At 44.8% G+C, this 20,178-nt stretch overlaps 1 protein-coding gene across 4 annotated transcripts in view; it reads left to right on the top strand.

Annotated features, from left to right (window-relative positions):
* The window catches only part of PGCKA1 (PDCD10 and GCKIII kinases associated 1), an 86,043-nt gene extending 70,685 nt beyond the window's left edge, over positions 1-15,358 (top strand). For 2 of the 4 annotated variants that reach the window (XM_090035734.1, XM_090035735.1), the window contains exons 3-4: positions 6,503-6,556; positions 11,384-15,358. In XM_090035734.1, coding sequence (XP_089891860.1) covers positions 6,525-6,556; positions 11,384-12,374 — 1,023 coding nt within the window. In that variant the 5' untranslated portion in view covers positions 6,503-6,524 and the 3' untranslated portion in view covers positions 12,375-15,358. The remainder of the gene's footprint in view (positions 1-6,502; positions 6,557-11,383) is intronic. The other 2 variants (XM_090035737.1, XM_090035736.1) reach the window with 1 other exon arrangement.
* The last annotated feature ends 4,820 nt before the right edge of the window (positions 15,359-20,178 follow it).

A 20,178-nucleotide genomic window follows, 5' to 3' on the forward strand; every position in this document is an offset into this window, starting at 1 on the left:
GAACAATTCCAAGAAAATGACATATTTCATTTCTTTGATGTAAACCTTGAGTAATGCTGTTGAAGCTGGTAAGCATAGCTTAATGGGATATTCAGCTCTGAGTTAGGTGCCTAAAATTTGGAATTTACAGGGCCTCAATCCTTCATGTCCCCATTTGCAAAAGAATGCTTTTAGCACCAGGCCGTGGGCTGTTCTCACACGGATCTCTCTGAGTCTCTTTTATTGAAGCTGTCCACATTGAATAACATACTTAAATATTCATTGGAACTGGGGTCTCACAGGTGAGCATGCCAACCTCCACACTGATTATTTAATTATTGTATACAGTGTAAAAGTGGAACAGTATCAGCAAGACAGATTGAGTTCAGAATATGCAATAAACTAGAGTTCAAGTAGTTAGAACAGGGGCAGGCAAAATACAGCCCATGGGGCAAATCCAGCCCACCAAGCCATTCTACCAGGCCCATGAGGCCCCTAAAAACGTAGAAACTTAATTATTGTCTGCCGCTGGCTGCCTGTCAAAGATGACAAGGTGCCAGAAGCAGCAGGACCTAGGGGTGGCAGGACCAAGCAGCCACAACAGCGAGGTCTGCCCAGTCCTGCTCCTAACTGGAAGCCTCTGCCTAGCAGAGGGTTCTGACCTGGCAACCCCGGGGCTGTTTCCCCGCCTTCGTGCAACTCGCCTAAGAAAGCGGCGGGGGGGGGATGACCACCAGCAATTGCCCCAGTCCTTGAGACTCAGCTGGCTCCTACTGCATCCCATGGTCTGGCAATGCAGCCAGGAACTGCATGGTGCCAGAGCAGCTGGTGGGTGGCTGGGAGGCTGGGGAGCAATGTCAGCAGTGGGAAGGAAAGTGGGAAAATGGCAGTTGCATCAGAGGTGGGGGGGAGGTGAGTGGCAGTGGGCAGGAGCACAGAGACAGTTGGATGGGAATGTGGGGCCCATGCTGGTCTCCTGGGGCCAGGACCAGCTGGAGCAAAGGGACGAGTATAGGGTGTAGACTGGCAGGGGCTGTATGGAGCCAGGCTGGGCTGCACTGGTAGGTAGAGGGCCAGAGCCAACCTGAGCCATGCGTTGCTGCTGCCTCACCCTCAGCCCCTGAGGCAATGGCATGGGCCCTGCACTCCCACCCAGCTCTCACCACACTCTCACCTACTGCTGCTGCAACTGCCATTTCCCGACTTTCTGCCTGCTGCCACTGCTTCTCCTCACCACCCCGTCCACCCACTGGCCACTCTAGCACCACACAGTTCCTTGCTGCATCACCAAACCACAGGATACAGGAAGAGCCAGTGCAGCCCCCTTGATTCCCAGCTGGCTCTATGCCGTGCCAGTTGGGCCAGATTGGCTCCTGCTGCATTCTGCAGACCCAGCCATGCAGCTGGGAACCATGTGGTGCCAGAGTGGCTGGCAGGGGGAGGGGACGGGGGGGGACAGGGAAGTGGTGGTGGTGGTGGGGAGCAGAGCCTATGCTGTTGCCCCAGAGCCAGGGGCAGCAGAAGTGCTGAGCTTGCATTGGAAGCAGTGCTGGTAGGGGCTCTGCCTGCCATGGGCCCTGAGTGCCCCAAGGCCTCACGGCCTGGTGCTGCCACCAGTGACAGGGGCTGTGGACACCCACACCCCCCAATGCACACCCCATACCCCCTCACACATCCCAACCACCATCCCCCTTCACACATGCCACACCCCTTCCCAGCCACCCTCGCCCCACACAGCCCTACACAAACCCCATACCCACACATACCTCACATATCCACACACACATTCACATGCTCCCTCACCCCTCATATACACACACCCACAACCCCCACATACACATATACCCACACACCTAAGCTCCCCACAAACTATACCCACCCACCTATGCTCCCCATACTCCCCCCATAATATACAGGAGTAAGACTTCATATTAAGCTATTATACAATCACTTCTATGTACACTACACAAACACAGGTAAATCCAGACAAAAATATATTTTTAATCAAATTAACGAATGTTGTAGATGTTTGATTTTTAGAATACAATTTTTGTATTTTTCTGGTTCTGAGATGGCAAACCCCCTTGCTGAAAGGAGTACTTCCAGGGACAAGGGAAGGGACTTCTGGTGCAAAGGCAACCAGGGGGCAGGGCTTTACATGCAACCCTTGACAGCTTTCCAAAACCTGGGAAGCAGCCCTCCAGCTGAAATAATTGCCTGCCACTGAGACAGAAGATCAGTCTTCTAGTCTGAAATCAGGCAAAGTATAAAACTAAACTTCGCTTGCCCATATCCCAGCTGAGTACTCAAGCCAACAAGGCTATTGAGAATGATAGGAGTATTATTCCTCATGTTTTGGGTATGGCCTGATGCAATAATTGTGTTCCACTGGCCTGGATACTGCTGGCAAGATGGAAGAATGCTAGAACTTAACACTAGGGAGATTTTAGAGATGGAAGCTTAGGAGTCTAGAATTTGTGTGGTTCTAGGTCAGGTGGAAGTTTAGCAAAGGTTTGCAAGGTTTCAGTTTTGGAGTTAGGAATTTAAACTTCTTTACAAGTCTCAGTCTGTTACAGGTCCATCCATGCTGTGTATCACACTTTGTTCATATGGTATCTGCAGATGTGCTCCTGGCTTAGTCAAAGGTCTAGCTGAGTAGTAGCCCACTGGGCTAGCATGTCTAAAGCAAGCCAGTTTCTGTAGCCAGTCCAGTCACCTTTCACTCCCAACCCAAACTGATCTAGTAAACCACTTACAACTGAGATGATTAAGGGTGGCTTATAGCAGGGAGCAGCAAGTTACCTGGTCTGTAAAGAGCTATTAATCAGTCCCATCAAACAGTTAAGTAAAAAAAATGACATTAGTAAAATTCGCCATCTAGTGGGGGAATATCTAATAGCCACCCCACCCATCTGTGTGGGCCAAGCTGCATTAATTTAGCCCACTATTAGTGAAAGGTTGCTGAGCCCTGGCCTATAGCACAGACCTGAAGTAAGGCTTCATCTTGCACCTCTGAAGGTATAGTAGGATGGCTTCAGAATTACTTTGCAATCCTGATTTGAAATATGTAATAAACCTTAGGGGGGAAATAAACCCTCTATCATTGACATTTTAAATACCATATTCCTACTTGAATGCTGAGAAATAGTTAAAAGTGAATGCAGGAAAAATACTATCTATAGACAACAATTTAGTCATACATTGTGCATGTAGGGACAATTCAGCTACTCACTACAATGTAAAATCAGGGAAAGTGCTTCATACAGAAACTACAGCAATAATTCACATTTATAATAGCCTTCCACAAAACGCTACAGGCTGCTTTACAGCCAAATGAGAGAGAGTTATCAGTATTTAGAAATGGTTAGAAGCCTCTGGCAAACATTAATAAAATGCATATTATGAATTATCAATGTCAGTGCTTTCCAGAAAAAATATAGCGGGCCTGATCTAAGGTGTCCACACAGAGCTAGCAATAGCAACCATTCTCAGAATTTGATGACACACAGAGTTGTACTGATTTAATTCAAGGTGTGATTTTAATCTGGCTTAGTTTAATTGATACCAAAGACTATTTGAAAACTTTTGTTTCAGTTTAACCAGGCTTTAATTATACCCCAGGGAATTATGTGCAAAAAAATTCAAAATTATGCAAAATTAATTACTTAAAAAAAAAACAAATCTAAATATAACACTATTTGAAACTTCTTTAGAAATATGTGCAGGAACTTTGTATGGTAGGGGTGGATGTGGGGTGTGTGTGGAGAGTTGTGGGCAGGTGTGAGGTTTGTGTGGGGGGTGTTATGAAGGGATGTGGGTGGGGGGTGCATGGTTGTGCCTACACATTATGGGGCTCCCAGCTGGAGTTCTGGGAGCCCCGCAAAGGTGGAGGTACAGAGTCCATCATGGTTAAAATTAGGCAAAATTATACCAATTATACATGGGCATGCCTTTTATGCACAAAACTGTGTGGGTGCATAATTCCCCAAGGTATATTTAACATGATTGAGAAATGTGGGTTGAGAATCCTTCCCTCCCCACCCCCAGTTCTAATCTGTTTAGATATATCTAGATCAGAGTTTCTCATCCCATGGCTCATGACCCAAAAGTGGGTCGCAAGAAGACTTTAAAGGGTCGTGGGGAGGTCTCAGGGAAATGCTGCAAAGCTGCATGGAACCAGCACACAGCAGGATGGGGGAGGCATGGCAAGCACGCACCAAGGCAGCGTAAAGCAATGGGAGAGGAAGGGAGGGAGGGGGCTGGAAGCAACAGCTGGAGGGGAAGGGGGGGATGGGAAGAGAGAGACACGCATACAAGACAGACTGTGGGTGGGGGAACCACAGCGTGGGTCATGGAAAGCTGATAGTTATGCTAATAGGTCCCAGCATGAAAAAGTTTGAGAACCACTGATCTAAATATTTAGATACTACTCCCCCCACCCCCAAGCTGGGGGGAATAGAAGATACTCTGGAGGGTAGGGTTACAATTCAGAGTGACCTAGACAAATTGGACCAAAAGAAATGTCATGAGGTTTGCCAAGGACAAATGCGAAGTCCTGCACTTACAATGGAAAAATCCCATGTACCACTACAGGCTTGGGAGCAACTGGCTAAGCAGCAGCTCCTCAGAAAATGACCTGGAGGTTATAGTGGACAATAAGATGAATATGAGTCAGTGGTATGCCCTTGTTGCCAAGAAGGCTAATGGCATACAGGGCTTCATTAGTATGTGTGTTGCCAGCAGATCAAGGAAAGTAATTATTCCCCTCTATTCTGCACTGGTAAGGCCACATCTGGAGTACTGTGTCCAGTTTTGGGCCTTCTACTACAGAAAGGATGTGGACAAGTTGGAGAGTCATGCAGAGGGCAATGAAAGTTAGGGGCGTGCAAAAGGGGATGTATTCAATTTAGATTTGGATTCAGCCTGAATTGGGGACAGCGATTCAAATCATTGATTCAGATCACTGTCCCGATTTGATTCAGTCAAATCCAAAACTGAAGATTGAATGCTGATTTGGAGAATCAGCAATTTGGCCATAGACAGCTTTAAATATTTTTTGTACATACCTCAAGGTACCAGGCGTGGCTCATGAACTGTGCAATGGTGGGTCAATGGAGCAACCCACAGGAGCACAGGGGGGAGTCCCCTGTGTGCTCAGCAGTGAACACGGAAGTGGACTAGAAGTACTTCCAGTCCACTTCTGGGTCCACCGCCAAGCACATGGGGGACTCCCTCATGCCCCCCTCCCAGGAGGGGGAGTGTCCCTCCAGACCTAGGAGGCACCAGTCACCAAGCTGGGGGAGATCCCACACACACTGTGCAGCTGACCCAGAAGTGGACCAGAAGTGCTTCTGGTCCACTTCTGGGTCCACTGCCAAGCACTCTTGAGACCCCTCTGTGTTCCCATGGGATGCTCCATCTGGTCCACCATCTCAGCATTCACCTGCTACCTTGAGCTATGTAGAAAAAACGTTTAAAGCTGTGTTTATGTCCAAATCATAGAATCTTTCCAAATCTCATTAAAGGGTCTCCGATTCGATTTGGATTAGAGATTCAACCACCGACTCTCCACCAAATTGAATCAGTGACCAAAGCTTCTCACAGCCCTAACGAAAATGGTTAGGGGTCTGGGGCACTTGACTTCTGAAGGAGGCTGAGGGAACTGGGCTTATTTAGTCAGCAGAAGAGAAGCCTGAGGGGAGACTTGATAGTGACCTTTAAGTATCTGAAAGGTGATTACAGAGGGTGGAACTGGACTACTGACAGATGAAAGAGTGAGAAGTAATGGTCTCAAGTTGCAGCAAGGGAAGTTTAGCTTGGATAATAGAAAAAAAAAAAACCTCTCTCACTAGGAGGATGTTCAAGCACTGGAATGGGTTACCTAGAGAGGTGGTAGAAACTCCATCCCTGGAGGTTTTTAAGGCCTGGTTCAACAAAGCCTTGGCAGGAATGATCTAGTTTGGGATGGTCCTGCTTTGAGCAAGGGGTTGGACTAGATGACCTCCTGGTTGAACTAGATGAACTCCTGAGGTCCCTTCCAACCCTAATTTTCTAGGATTCTGTGCGCATCTAAAACCAAGATCATCATTTGAACAAACCAACATACAGATACTGATTGTAATGAGAGCTTGGGGAGTCAAAGGTTTGGGGAAATATTACAGGAGATATTCAGTCTCTCAAGGTTTGGTTCATGAAGAGTCAGCAGGCATAAAAAAATAATATGCTTAAAAAGAAACACAGTGATATAGAAAAAGTGAAAATTAAGAATTTGTGATGTGAAATTACAGTTGAAAAATTTATCCTAGTGAAATACAGTGGCAACACTTAAATTCTTTTTGCAGAAGAAATGTTATCAGTCCCAGAGCATATCTCAATTTTAAGCATAGGATATCTCTGTCCAATTAACAGAATCTCTCAAAATGAGAGAATGGAATCATTTTTAGTACATTATATTATTTTAATATTTGTATAAGTAACCCATCACTCATTTTCCCTTTCCCTTGAATTCTTTCTCTCTTTTCAGATATTAACAAAGAGTAATCCAGATGGGGTGCAGGTGCTGTAAAATGATCAAAAGGTACCACAGCATAAATGTTGGACATAAATAAAAAAAAATTTTAAATGTATTCATATTCCTCTGAAATAGTCCTTTGGTTTAAGGATATTGAAAATAATACTGGAATTTAGAATTAGATCAGATAAATCATTTTAGAGTCCAGAAATGTTAATTTCCTATTAACTTTCTCTTGGTTAGATGAAGCTGAATGTCACCTCTGTCAAAGCTAGCCCACAGAAGCTGTTTGGTATTGGAAGCCAATCCTTATTGTGGTATTCTCCACCTGGATTGCAAGGAATCTGACTGGTTCACTGGCTTAGGGAAAACTGTAAAAACCCAGATTCTTTCTCCTGACAATGAAAATATTCTGTGCTGCTGTGGATAATCTTGAAGTAGTTAATAAAGCCCCCACCCCTGCAACCTTGATCCCATTGTAGTTTAAATACAATTGGCCTTGGAAAGAACACACAGGGTAAAGGGATTTTTAAGCTTAAAAAGTCTGTCAGCCCACGCTTCTCACCACTCAATTCAGCGTTATATGAATGCCATATCTATCCCCGTCTTCATGGTAAAGAAAGTTATCAGAGAAGAGGAAAATTAAAATGGTGTGGAAGAAGGAAAAACTGCAAAATGGTGTAAGGAGAGAGAAAGAATAAGGAGGGGAAAAGCTATAAATTAATAGAAAAAATATGAAGTAAAGAGAAAGGGAAAGGGAAAGAGTTAGAGATGCACTGATACATCAGTCCCATATCAGATCGGCACCGATATGGGGAAAATAGAGAGCATCAGAATTGGCTTTTTTTCATCTCATGTGGCCAATAATGTGGCCGATAAATGCTATGTATGCGCAGTCACAGTGCAGCACGCAAGCAACCCATGAGCACAGCCAGGCAGTGTGGAGAGCAGCCAAGTCTGGCTAGTAAGTCTGTTGTGGGGGAAGGGGTGGGGAGAGGGAAGGAATTGGGGCAGCAGATTGAGGCCCCCGCAGTGAGGGAGGGAGTGGGAGTGGGGCAGGGGCAGGGACTGCCCAGCCAGGGTAGGGCAGGGCATGGGATGGAACTGAGGCTCATCCAGGGAGTGTGTGTGTGGGGGGGGTGGCTCACACTACTGGACGCATCCCAGGAGGGCATGGGGGGCAGGTGCCCCTGGATCTGTTCATGGGACAGGGCAGGCTGCCACTGTGGTCTGGGGCCTGTGCCAGGTGCTTCCCAGTAGGGGGCTGGGCTGCACTTAGAGTGGCGACAATGGTGCTAAGAGGGGAGGGTGGGTGTCCGCAGCCACCCCAAAATTTGCCATAGCTCCCCCACCACCTGCCCCAAGCACAGCCCAGCCCAGACCCTGGCCAGGAAGAGCCCAGCACTGCCCCAGCCCTGGCCCCAGCCCACAGTGGCAACCCACCCTTACCCTCACCTCTGGCCACTGATTTGGGGTACATGCCCCACTATGCCCTCCTGGGTTGAGCACCATGGCAGGAGCTGCCCCTCCCACTCCATGACCCCAGGACAGCTGTGGCTCCATCCCATATCTTGCCCCACCCTGGCTGGGCAGCACCTGACCTGATCCAGCCCCACTCCCTCTCTGATTGCAGGGGCCTCAATCTGCACCCCCACCACATCCCTTCCCTCCCCCCTCCCCCCTTCCCTCACAACAGACTTACCAGCTGGGTGTTCTCGATGCTACTGAACTGCATTTCAGAATTGGATCAGTATCAACTGATATGGCTCATTAAAAATCAGCCATCAGTATTGGCCCAAAAAATCTTTTTCAGTGCACCCCTAGGGACAATAGCAATTATAGCTGCACATAGTAACAGGAAATATGGCAGGGATGCCCACTGGGTAAGATAGCCTCAGAGGGAAGCCAAAATAGGTTGGGAACCACCTTTAGCAAGGTCAAAGCATTTCTCATCCTGCAGCCAAGAAGTCCCCAGTGATGTACTCCATAATATTGACTTTCCATTGTGGAGTCTTGGACCTGGACACCAATTGCTATGTCCTATTTCACCTTCAGGCACCATAACAGGCATTTACATATCCCTTTACTACAACATTGGGCACTTACATGCAGTTTGGATTCTGTTTTCATATATGGCAGAATAGAACCATGCAGGTACATACTTACCTCCTGGAAATAAAGTGGAGGAAGATGTCAGCCTCCCACCATTTAGCTCAATCATTATAGCACTTGCCAAGGGAGTAGGAAATACAGGTTCTAGGCCTCCCTCACCCAGAGCAGATTTAAGTCTGCATCTCCCACTTGCTGGCATAGTGTCTATATCATTAGGCCATTGGTTTGGAATTGCCTGCTGGACAGCCAGGATGGGTAGATATGTATGGTCAATAGTAAGGAAAGTAAGACAGAGGGGAAGTCTAGCAGTGGGATGATCAATAGGGCTGTGTGAAATGGCACTGTTCTGTTCTGACTTCAGTTTTGAGGTCTGGACAGAACAGTGTTTTGTACTGAATTTCATTTAGAGTCAAAACAGCCTCCCTGTTTTCCTTTGTTCGCTTTGTCATTTTGATGTTCTGCCTGACCATGGGGCTGGGGAAAGGAACTCAGGCCAGCTGGTCTGAGGTCCCAACCCCAGCCAGGGGTGGAGAATCAGCCCAGCTGGGCTGCTTTCCCACCCCCCATGCTAGATCCCCCTGCCAGATCTTGTGCTGTGGACTGGAAGTCAGCCCAGCTGGCTATTTCAATACCCTTTGTTTCACTTTGATTTTGCTGTTTTGACCTCAGAATGAGTCGAAACAGTGTCGAAATGAAACGGCCAGCAAAATTTCACACAGCCCTAATGATCAAAGGGGTGCTTTTCTGCACCTTGTGTTCAACATTCATTGGAAAAAATGGTAAAGAGTAGTGAAATAGTTACTCCCATGTTGGAGGCAGACCTGAGCACTGAGTTCCTTTTCTAACACTGAGCCATCCTCTCTCTGGTTTGCTCTCCCTTTCTGGACCCACATATCTTTCACTCCTTGCTGACTAGGAGACTAGTTTTCAGAAGAGAACTGGAAGGTGCTCTGAGCACCTAGCTGGGAATTAGAGGATATGATTTCAAACTTCCTCTGGAGAAGGGGCCTAGAATTTGTTCTCCCACTTCCTAGGCAGGTACCCAAATGGTTTCTAGAATAAAAACTGCAAAGACAACTCACCCCTTCATGACTTTTAAAACTCAAGTTTCAGGAGTTATCCAACATTAAATATGTGTCTGAATTATTCTATTCAGTCCTAGAGAAGAGAGAGAGAGCAACTTTGGGAGTATGCTCAGAAGGGAAGCATAGGGTGAGTACAGGCAGCCTTCAGACTTATGACACAATTGGTTCCTGAAAACTGCATCTTAGATCAAAATATTGTAACTAGGAACCAATTTCCCCATAGGAGCAATGGTATAAATGAGGGATTAGTTCCTTTACCAAACTCAGCACAGCTGCCTCCAGCTGGTAAGAGTGTTGTGGTGGAGAGGAAGATCAGTGCCCCCACAGCAAGGGAGGAATTGGGTCTGAGGCTGGGGCATGGGAGGCCCAGACAGGGTGGTGGGGTATGGGGAGGGAGTGGGTGGCTCCTGCGGCTGTGGGCCACGAGTCTGGGAGCTGCTTGTCCAGTGACTCTTCCAGTTGCTCCTGACACCTGTCTGGAAGGGCATGTGCCCCCAGATCTGCATGGAGTAGGAGGAGCCAGGGCTGCACCAGGCTGTGCTCTGGGTAGGCAGCAGAAGGCACTGGGAGTGGGAGCTATGCCCTCCAGCTGCTGGCCTAGCCAGGGTGGGGTGGAGCTGCTGCACTGCCTATGGACAAGTGGCACACAGTGGCTAGAGCCACCCAGCCTCCCTGTGCCTCCAGGACAAGCCATGGCTTTACCCTGCCCTGGCTGGACCACAGCAGTGGTGGCAGCAACAGGGCATGGGGGAGGCAGGGGGGAGTGTGTGGGGCAGGCGGAGGAACGGGGGCCATGGGGGGGCTGCAGCCACCATAAAATTCACCATAGCCCCTGCCACCCACTTGGAGCGCAGCTCAGTGCAGCCCCAGCCCTACCCATCCCACCTCACCCAGATACGAGGGCATATGCCCCACTCTCAACCGTGCCCTGCCACCAATCACCCATTCACTTGATTATACTTGATTATACTGGGGCAGGGCAGGGCCAGGAGGTGCAAGGAGGCCAGGGCAGGGAGGCCAGGGCAGCTCTGGCTGCTGCACACCACCTGTCCAGAGGCAGCACAGCAGTTCTGCCTGCCCTAGCTGGGCAAGCAGCAGGAGAACATAGCCCCCATTCTCAACACCTTCTGCCACTGGTCCAGAGTGCAGCCTGGTACAGCCCACTGGGCAGCCCCTGTCCCTGTCCCAGCCCTAGCCCCAATCCTTCCCTCATTGTGGGGGCATTGATCTGCTCCCCCGTGCCCCACCACAACAGACTTACAAGCTGAAGGCAGCTGTGTCCAGTGTCATAAAGTCAAAACCCCATCGGAACCTCAAAACTGTCTTGTAATTTATGAAGGTCGCAGGTGCCATTTGTTGTAATTCGAACAGTTGTAAGTCAAGGACTGCCTATATAGCTATACAATGGCAAGTAGAATCTAAGCTATGACTTGGAGTAAAAAATTGCAGTCACCCAGCTATGTAAGTGCCCCTCGGATGTGTAAAGGTGAAAAAAAGATTGAGCCACAGTTGTCCTATACTGTTCAGTCTTGGGAATGACAACAGTTAATCATGTTTATGTTTAGTGCACACTACAGGAGTTATAGTGATATTAATTTACTCTCATGAATCTTGAGTTAGATGTAATCCCTTCTCAATTTCTATCGTTTAAAGGAAATATCAATTAATAATCTTTTAACAATTCTTATTTCTCTAGCTACATTTTTGATCCAGAAGAAGCACAGTCATCTGGATATATCAATGAAATAAACAGATACAAACAAGATGACCAAAATAGCAATAAATTCATTTGCAAACAAAATAGTGAAATTCAAGTGCCCAAAACTAAACTGCAAAATGATGATATAAAGAGAATAGAAAATAAAAACAGGTTAAATAGCACAAAAGATGCCCTCTGGAATCCTGGAGGACCTGCTCTTCAAGAGGATGAGCTAGGGAACTATGTTGCAAATTCTGGTGTTGCTGTCAATGGTGTCAGTTCCTGTACTGGGGGGGTGCATTCCATTCCCAATCCCATTACAAACCAAATGAAAGAAACAAGCACACATGGAAATTCCACCCAGCAAGAAGAGTCTTCTTCAGCCAATACTACAAGAGACTTGTACACCAAAGGACTTTCTCAACCAAATAAGCCTGGCAAAGAACGTAATCTGGACACAGGCCATCATGGGAAGCCAGTCTGCGTAAAGCCAGACAGTATTCAAGATAAGAACTCACAGTCTACAGTAGAAAACATCTCTCTCACTGAAAGTGCAATACTGGAGACACAAAATGATGCCATACAATTAGCAGACCTTGATTATACTCAAAATAGCAGCCAAACAAGTCATTACTATGATGTTAAAAATGATATTTTTTTGGACAAATGTACACATTCTGATGAAAAAGCAGATTCTGTAGGGATAAATAAGGAAAAGGACTTATCCTTGTCTGTGCATGTGAAAGACAGCTGTGCTTCATTAGACAAAGCTATGAAAACTGAGTCTGTAAATGTATATTTCCCAGAGGACATGCCCGATGGGAACATATCTGTGAGCTTCATGAGAGCAGCAAGAGAAGCAAAGAACATTAACTGTGAAGAAGTAAATGGGGAAATCGAGGAGGAAGATGCAGAAGTAGCAGAAGCTCTTGCAGCACTGGAAGCTGCTACTGCAGGGGAAGATTTTGAAGAAGACGATGAGTATTAAATAGAGTTTTCTTTTTAACTCACCAATTTCTTTTTGGAGCTGAGTGAAACTGATGAAGTATTGTATAAAACAGAGGTTCCCAAACTTTTTGGACCAATATACCCATGTCAGCCACCAGAATTTTTTTGTGGTACACCATCCACTCTCACCATGAAACTTCTCAATGAACCTTCTAAAAGCAGGCAGGGACTGGTGCAATCTATAGACTGCTTACCCTGGGCTCCTGGTTGACCAGGCATCTGCAGACCACAGTTTGAGAACCACTGATACAATGCACAAATACAGAAGGACCTAGTACTAAAAACCTCAGTCCTTCAACTGTTAAAATATGATCCTTTACTATCTGACTTATAACTGAATTTCCTTGACTTCCTGTACCATTATGACCCATATCCTTCTCTCTGGGCCAGCAACTGAAGTATAGCTCCACTCATATCCACAAAGCCAGGCAGCATGTTACATTTCCACCTCACTTTTTTTGTTTTAGAAAAGCGGGGCAAGTAATTTTCTTCAGTTTCAACCTTCACAAAACTATGAACACCTTAGGATTCTTTGACCCTGAAAACTATATCTCAATGCAAAACTGTATAAATAATGGAATGTACTCATTGTCTTGTTTAAATCACACCAGAGCTGTATGATTTTAATTCGAAAATATGACACTAACCTAGACACACAAATTTTTCAGAAAGCATGACCTATGTTTGCAGGTGTCTAACCCAGCTTAAGACCATGCAAGTTTTACTTGGTTTGGGTTTCACTGTGAATCCATCTAACAGTGAAATGAAGCAAAGTGAGCTCTAACTCACAGAAGCTTATGCATTTCTGATTTAGTTAGTCTGTCAAGTGCATTTCTACCCTGCCTGCCATCTCACAGGTTTGCTTACATTCTAGTCTTACACATTTTGACTCACCAAGTGTTTACAAATGGGTTTTGCCTTCTAACCTTGCAAGGGAGGCAAATCCCATTTGTAAACAGTGAGGGTCAAATCTATCCCCTCTCTAACTCCACTGTACCACTAGACTAGCATTTCCCAAGTTTTTGATATCTGAGGCATACTTTTTTCTGGGTTAAAATTCATGGCAAACCTCATGCATAAGTCTGTGTACGGGGCTGGCGGGCCCGAGGCCCAACCCAGCCACGTGGTGCAATGTGGGCGGAGCTCCATCCAGCCCTGCAAAGCCAGTCCAGCCAGGCCATTTGTTTGCAGTACACTTCCACCGTTCTCACAGCACACTAGGGTGCCTCAGGGTTCTCCCTCTGAGAATCACTGCGCTAGACAAAACAGAAAAGGATCTGACCCCGAGTCAAGTAAACACAACATCTGAAGAAAACTGTATGTGTACTTTCAGATATGTTTACCCGTCACCTTCCCAACAGCGTGGAAACTTTTGTTAGATTTCTGATTGGAAGTCCGGAACAGTGGTTTTCAATCTTTTTTCATTTGCGGACCTCTTCATAAATTTTGAATGGAGGTATGGGCCCATTTGAATTGTAAGTGCAGGTATTCACATACTTTTGGTTGATCATAGTAATCTTTTGCAAGCCCCTTAGACATAGTCCATAGACCACAGGTTGAAAACTACTAGCCCAGGAAATACAGAAAATAAGTATTTCACATGGCCAAATGCTAGACTTTGTCAAATAGTTAAAATACAACGTGCTTGAAATTTTATATTGAAAATTTGTGGTTCCTGAATAAATTATAAAGTCCTAATAAAATAACTGCTTTCAGCATACAAAAAAATTAACTGTTGACTTATGAACTTCATTAGTAGTGTGTGAAAGTTACCAACTGCTATATATCACCTTCTGTGCAACACACGCTATATGCCAACAGTTGGTTGTGTGTCCTTTCCTACTCAGGTGAGGAACTGATCCCAGTTCTGTTCCATCATAAGTGTGCTGGCTTTATTCTAAGAATCACAGTTCTAAACAAGAGAGTTTGTATCTGACCTATACTTAGTTCTATAACACAGAACTATCCCACTTCTAAGTGACCAGGAGCTCCAAGTGCCTTGGCCACAGCTGTGCAGTCTGCATGCTGTGCCATAACCCCCACCCCCAACTGCACTGCCCCAGTACCCTTGCACCATGCTGTGCCACAGAGGGCCTTATCTTCCCCAGCAGGTGACCTTCATGAGCTACACCAACATCCCCATGCTGCACAGGGTCCCTGGGTGTCCCAAGTTCCCCTAGCTGTGAGCTCCCTCAGCCCTACAGGCCATGCCACACCAACCAGGGGCATGGACAGGCAGCAGGAGCTAGAGCTGGGAGGGGACAGGGAGGGGAACAGCACCTGGACCTGGAATACCAAGGGCTGCAGGTTAACTCCTCAGGGGCTGCATGTGGCCACAAGCCATCAGTTAGATGCCCCGGTTTGAACTCATAATGCTTGTTTAGTTCCCCCCAAGTACTGGGAAAAAATACTTCTGCTTCTTAAAATGTAAGAGATATTCTTACTAAGAGTGATGTTAAAAGTTTCTATTTATATAAACATGTATTTCAAGAAAGCTAAATGAGATTCAAATTAAACTGTTAGATTACAGTATTTTTATTTGAAAATAAAAAGCTCCTTCTGTTCTAAGAACACAAATATCATAAAGTATCCATTCTCTTGGACTCCCCAGTGGTAGCTGTATTTCACTGAGATGTGGTTTTTGTACATATGCAGTTTATAAAGTGAATATAAAAGCATCATGTGAATATGAGACGTGAAATTAAAAAGTAGCAATAAATTATAATGTTTACTAAACGAATGTTATATTGACTAATTGTTTCCATAAGTAATGCTATTGCTAAAATAGTGAATTTCAGGGATAAATTATTTTTATATTATATACAAACCAGTTACAGTAGAAAATTCCATGTATCTATCTTTAAATTGTGCAACTAAATATCACTATGTAAATATAAAATTTGAATATTTTTCAGTTGATGTTATTCATGCTGCAGCTGGGTAGTAGGAAAGAACTCATCTATTCAACAAGGTTCATTAGAACACTCTTTCAATGAAAAAGCAACATGTTCTGCATAAAACATAAATTATATTAAATTGTAATTCACTGTCATGATAAATCTCAGTTATACAAAAGTAGGGCTGTAGGAATCATCTACTCTCAGCCTTTGTACCAGAGATAAATTCAAGTACATTAGTACTGTAATGCGGGCGGTACTCCAAGAGATACCCCCTCTCCAATTGAAGGGATCAAAGCAGGTGCACAAGCACTGTGGGAGGTGAAGGGACTCTCCTCCCCTGTAGAGCAGAGCCAGACCACCAATGGGGACTTAACCATATACCTTTTAATACTGGGAACATAACAGGCATAAATCAGAGGGTATAGTGGGTGGACACTACAATGCCCCAAGAGGGCAGGATTCAACAGAGGTTACACACAATCATTGATAAAAAACAGGGTTAACAAAATATAAAACACAAACAGCAGAGCAAACAATACTGGTTGGTGAAATATAAAAAGGCACAAAATGCAAAATGTCAAATGACAAGGAAACGTAGGGCCTTGGTACCTGGAGAGGGAGAAAACACAATGGCCCCTTTCCACTGCAAGAAGATTTGCTTCATATCTTACTTACCCCAAGTCACCTCAGCTGGGACTTGAACCCAGAGCTCCTATGTGGTAGGCAGGAATGCGGCTACACAGCCACTACTGGTAGCACTGCCCAAGCCTGCTAGGGGTCTTGACCTTCCCAGAGCCTGGCCTCACATCAAGTTGCCTGGCCTCTAATTGGAGGAGCTGGAAGCAGAGCTGGGAACCTCTCAGGTCATTGCTCAGATCCTTCCAGGAGTGGAGGGAGCCTCTCCTGCTGGCTGCAGCCTCTCATAGGGGATCTTACTTCTAACGTACTTATAAAATGCCTTTCTGCTGCCTTTTGTAACACTTGCTAGCTGCCTTGGCCTCCTGATTCTCTCCCTGTATGCCTGGGTGACACTTTTATATTCATCCATCATAACATGGACAAATTTTCATTTTTATAAGATTCCTTTTTTTTGAATTTCAGCTTATTAAAGAGTTTGCTGTTTAGCCAAGCTGGTCTCTTGTGGCACATCCCATCCTTTCTTCGCATCAAGAGAGCTTGCTCTTATGCCCTTAATATAGTCTCTCTGAAGAACAAACATCTGTCCTGGGTTCCTTTTCCCCTCAGAAGCAAATACACCAAGGGAACCTGCCCACCAGTTCTCTTAACTTCTTACACATTGCTTAACTGAGGTCCTGCCCTTATTCCGGTGCTTTCATTCCTTCCCCCCCTTAGGATCTAGAACTCTGTCATTTCATGGTCACCGTCACCTGAATCACCTTCTACATTCACATTTCCAATCAATTTCTTTCTATTTGTGAGCCGCAAATTAAGAAGAGCTTCCCTCCCCCAGTTGGCTTCTCCACCATCTGCATCAAAGTTATCCCTGACACACCAAAACCTTGCTGGGCTGCCTGTGTACTGCTATGTTACCCTCCCAGCAGATGTCACAGTAATTAAAGTACTCTAGGCCCTGTGATTTGGTTAAATCAGTCGTTTGGGGAAAACAAAACAAAATAAAACAAAACCTCATCCACCTCTTCCTCCTGGTTGGTAATTTATAGCACAAACCCACCATGACATCATCCTTGCTGTTCTCCCCTCCTACCTGACCCGGATGCTTCCGAGAGGCCTACTTCCTTCTTCCTACCAACCCTTAGAACAAGGATATATTTGTTTCATATAAAGCAAAAACCACCACCTTTTCCCCCCCTCTGTCTTTCCTTCCCACATAAGTTTTACCCATCCGTGACAGTACTCCAATCATGTGAACTATCCCATCATTCTCATTGTTTTCACAGTGTTTAACAGAAACTCTTATGCTAGTTACGATATGTTATTCTCATGGATGATGCAATATGTAAGCAGCATTGTTAGGAGATAATTTAACACACACAGAAAAGAAGTATTCTTAGAATGCTTGGCCTGCATATGAGTATATAATAATTTTGAGATACCACTGGACTTCAAGCACTGGACTTCTACTTAACGGATTCAGACAGCCAGTGAGTACAAATTATTTTTGGATAATTTGGGGATAGATATAATTATTTCAGTGCTTCAAACTAAATTATCACACACCTTTTACTAAGGTATGCTCATTCAAATAGAGTTTACCAATTACTGGTTTAATTCTACTTAACTAAGAACCTCAAATTCTACTGAAACAGACCTTCAATATTTTCACTCTTGCCTGTTGGGACCTGCTTCAAATTCTATTGAAAGCAAGTTTCTGACTGGCTTCAGTTCGGACCTTTTCTTGGTTTTTGAGCTTAAGTATTTACCTGATATACAAATGAAGATCAGAATGTGATATTTTTGCCCTTTAAAAATTGGTCATATTAAAAGGAGTGTATAGTATAAAAGATAAGGAATCCAGTGGGTCTTTGGATAACTTATAAAGAATGTACAAACACTGAGTTTTTTATAGAAGTACGCAGTATCCAAGGGGTACGTACAAGGGTCCCTTTCAATGCAGGTTCTTCTTCTCTTGCTATGGTTTAAATTCACCATGTAAATGCTCCAAATTACAGATTTGAAAACCATATATGAAGGTTGCAGGAGTCACAGGAGCTCTTATTTTATCCCTTGGGAATTTCCTATGACCCTTTGCCTGACTGCATTTTAACCCTAGCTTCTCTGGTAGGATTCACCACAACCAGCCGAAACAAGCTGGGGTACAACTCACCACATCCACATTGTCAGCTAACATGTTAAAAATATATCTTTTATCCTTCTATCAAGGTAGTCTTTGAAAGCAGGTCTTTTGACTGTTTTGTTTAAAAACCGAAGCCTTGAACCTATATTTCTTGTGAGTTCAAAGCTCTTACTGAATTCAGTGAAGTGTAAGACTGAAAGATCTGCTTGTAGGAAAGAACTTTTCAAACAACTATGCCAAGTACATGGAAGTTAACAAATTAATAGAAAAACTAGAAGCATGGAGTCTTTCGTGCCCAATTTGCTGGACACAGAGTGGCTATGATCTTATTGGAAAAAGCACTAGAGCTGGGGATGGTAACCTACAGCCCACAGGGCCTTTGGGATCCAGCCTGTAAAGTCATGGCTTCAGTAACATTGAGCATTGGGAGAATTAGATATCCAGCCCCCACCCCACCACAGTTGGTGAAAATGAAAGCTGCCCTTCCTGAAGATGCACTTGCTGCCGTAGATGACCACCTCTGCATATGACAAGTTCTCCCCTATGGCTGCTTGCTAGACAGACCTCCTCTATTACTGCCTGTTTCTGTGATGGACAGCAATGACAGTGGCGGGTCTGGGTCCAGCATTCTGCTGTCCCTCCCTGTGCCCAACACAAACAGCGGTGGGATCCTTTTCGAGATCCTGTCTGAGAAGACACTGTACTCGTGGACAGTCAAAGTGTCATGCTTGCATCTCACTACCCTCCCTGACATGGCTTTGAGGCAGTACCTAGTGACACCAACACCAAAGCAAGCCCACCTGGCCTAGCACTCTGGTGGAACATGAGCGGTACCAGTCACATGGCACAGGCTCTGATAAAAGGGGACTTTTTCCATGCTATGCTCCAACTGAGTTGTGGGCAGAAGTAGCAGCAGCAGCTGAGTCCTAATGCCCTCATTTTTTTTTTATAGGCCAATCTTAGTCATTCCAGTCCAACTGCACCAGAAATGTTGTTGACCCCCTGCACTAGAGGCTTACAGATTTGTGAGAGCCCAGAATCCAACCCCATGACAAATACCAAACTGTGCCAAGGACTTCCCTGCTGGATGAAGTTAAAATCTGAGATACCCATCATAACCATCACCAGCTTCAAAACAGCAGTAGCTCTGCAGTCAGCTCACTGCTCCCTTCTTCAAGGTGTCTGAGCACCGAGTAAGATCAAATGAAATTTAGCAGAGTGGCACTGTGCATAATATCTTTAGTGGGAGATAAAGCAGCCTCCCACTTGGACAATCTTACACTCCAAGAGATTATTGTGGGTTTGGTACAGTCTTCCTCCCAACCACTGAAAGCAGCACACGGTCACTGTTATTGCCCCTTTCACAGACTACAAAATAAGACCTTTTTCATCAAAGTTTGTCAAAGGCAAGACGAACAATTTTTATCATCTTTCATATAACTATAAAATACCTTAGACGCCAAAACTCAGTGATGCTGTCCCCTATAAGAGCAGTTTTAAATAACTATCCGACTACTGAGTTGTGCTTCAGTCCTTTTAAATACAGCCATGTAGAAATGCAATCCCTGTCAACTTAAACAGTACATTTTATTTTTGCACAGAAATTCTTATTGCAGCTCTTAGAGAGAGTTAAATTTACTACTACCTTGGGAAAGCAGAAAACGTTAAAAAAATAAAGAGTGAGTTATTGGAAAATAAAATGTAAATCACATGTAAAATGTAAATGAAAATCAAACAACATGCAAAGCTTCCACACTTTCTAAGAGCTTTCTCCTTCCTTTGTAGAGGTTAATTAAATAAAACCCAAACATTGCACAGAACCTATTATACAATAAAGAGCAGAGCTAAAGGTAATTTTACCTGTATGCTCCTTCTCAAAGGAATCAGTTAAAGTCTTAAAAGTTCTAGTCTTCAGTTGACACAAAAAAGTGATTGATGTGAATGAGACTTATTTGAATCTTACATATATGTAAGCTTTCCAGTAAGAATAAACACTTTGTGTATTTCTGCACACTTAAATCAAAGGTTGTACATCTAAGAATAAAGAGTGAACATCTCACTTCAGCAACAAGATGTTCTACCATGAGAAGCAGTAACTCTAGAAAAGA

Source organism: Crocodylus siamensis, chromosome 2, assembly GCF_052110815.1.
Source record: "Crocodylus siamensis isolate JL-2025a chromosome 2, ASM5211081v1, whole genome shotgun sequence".
NCBI lineage: Eukaryota > Metazoa > Chordata > Crocodylia > Crocodylidae > Crocodylus > Crocodylus siamensis.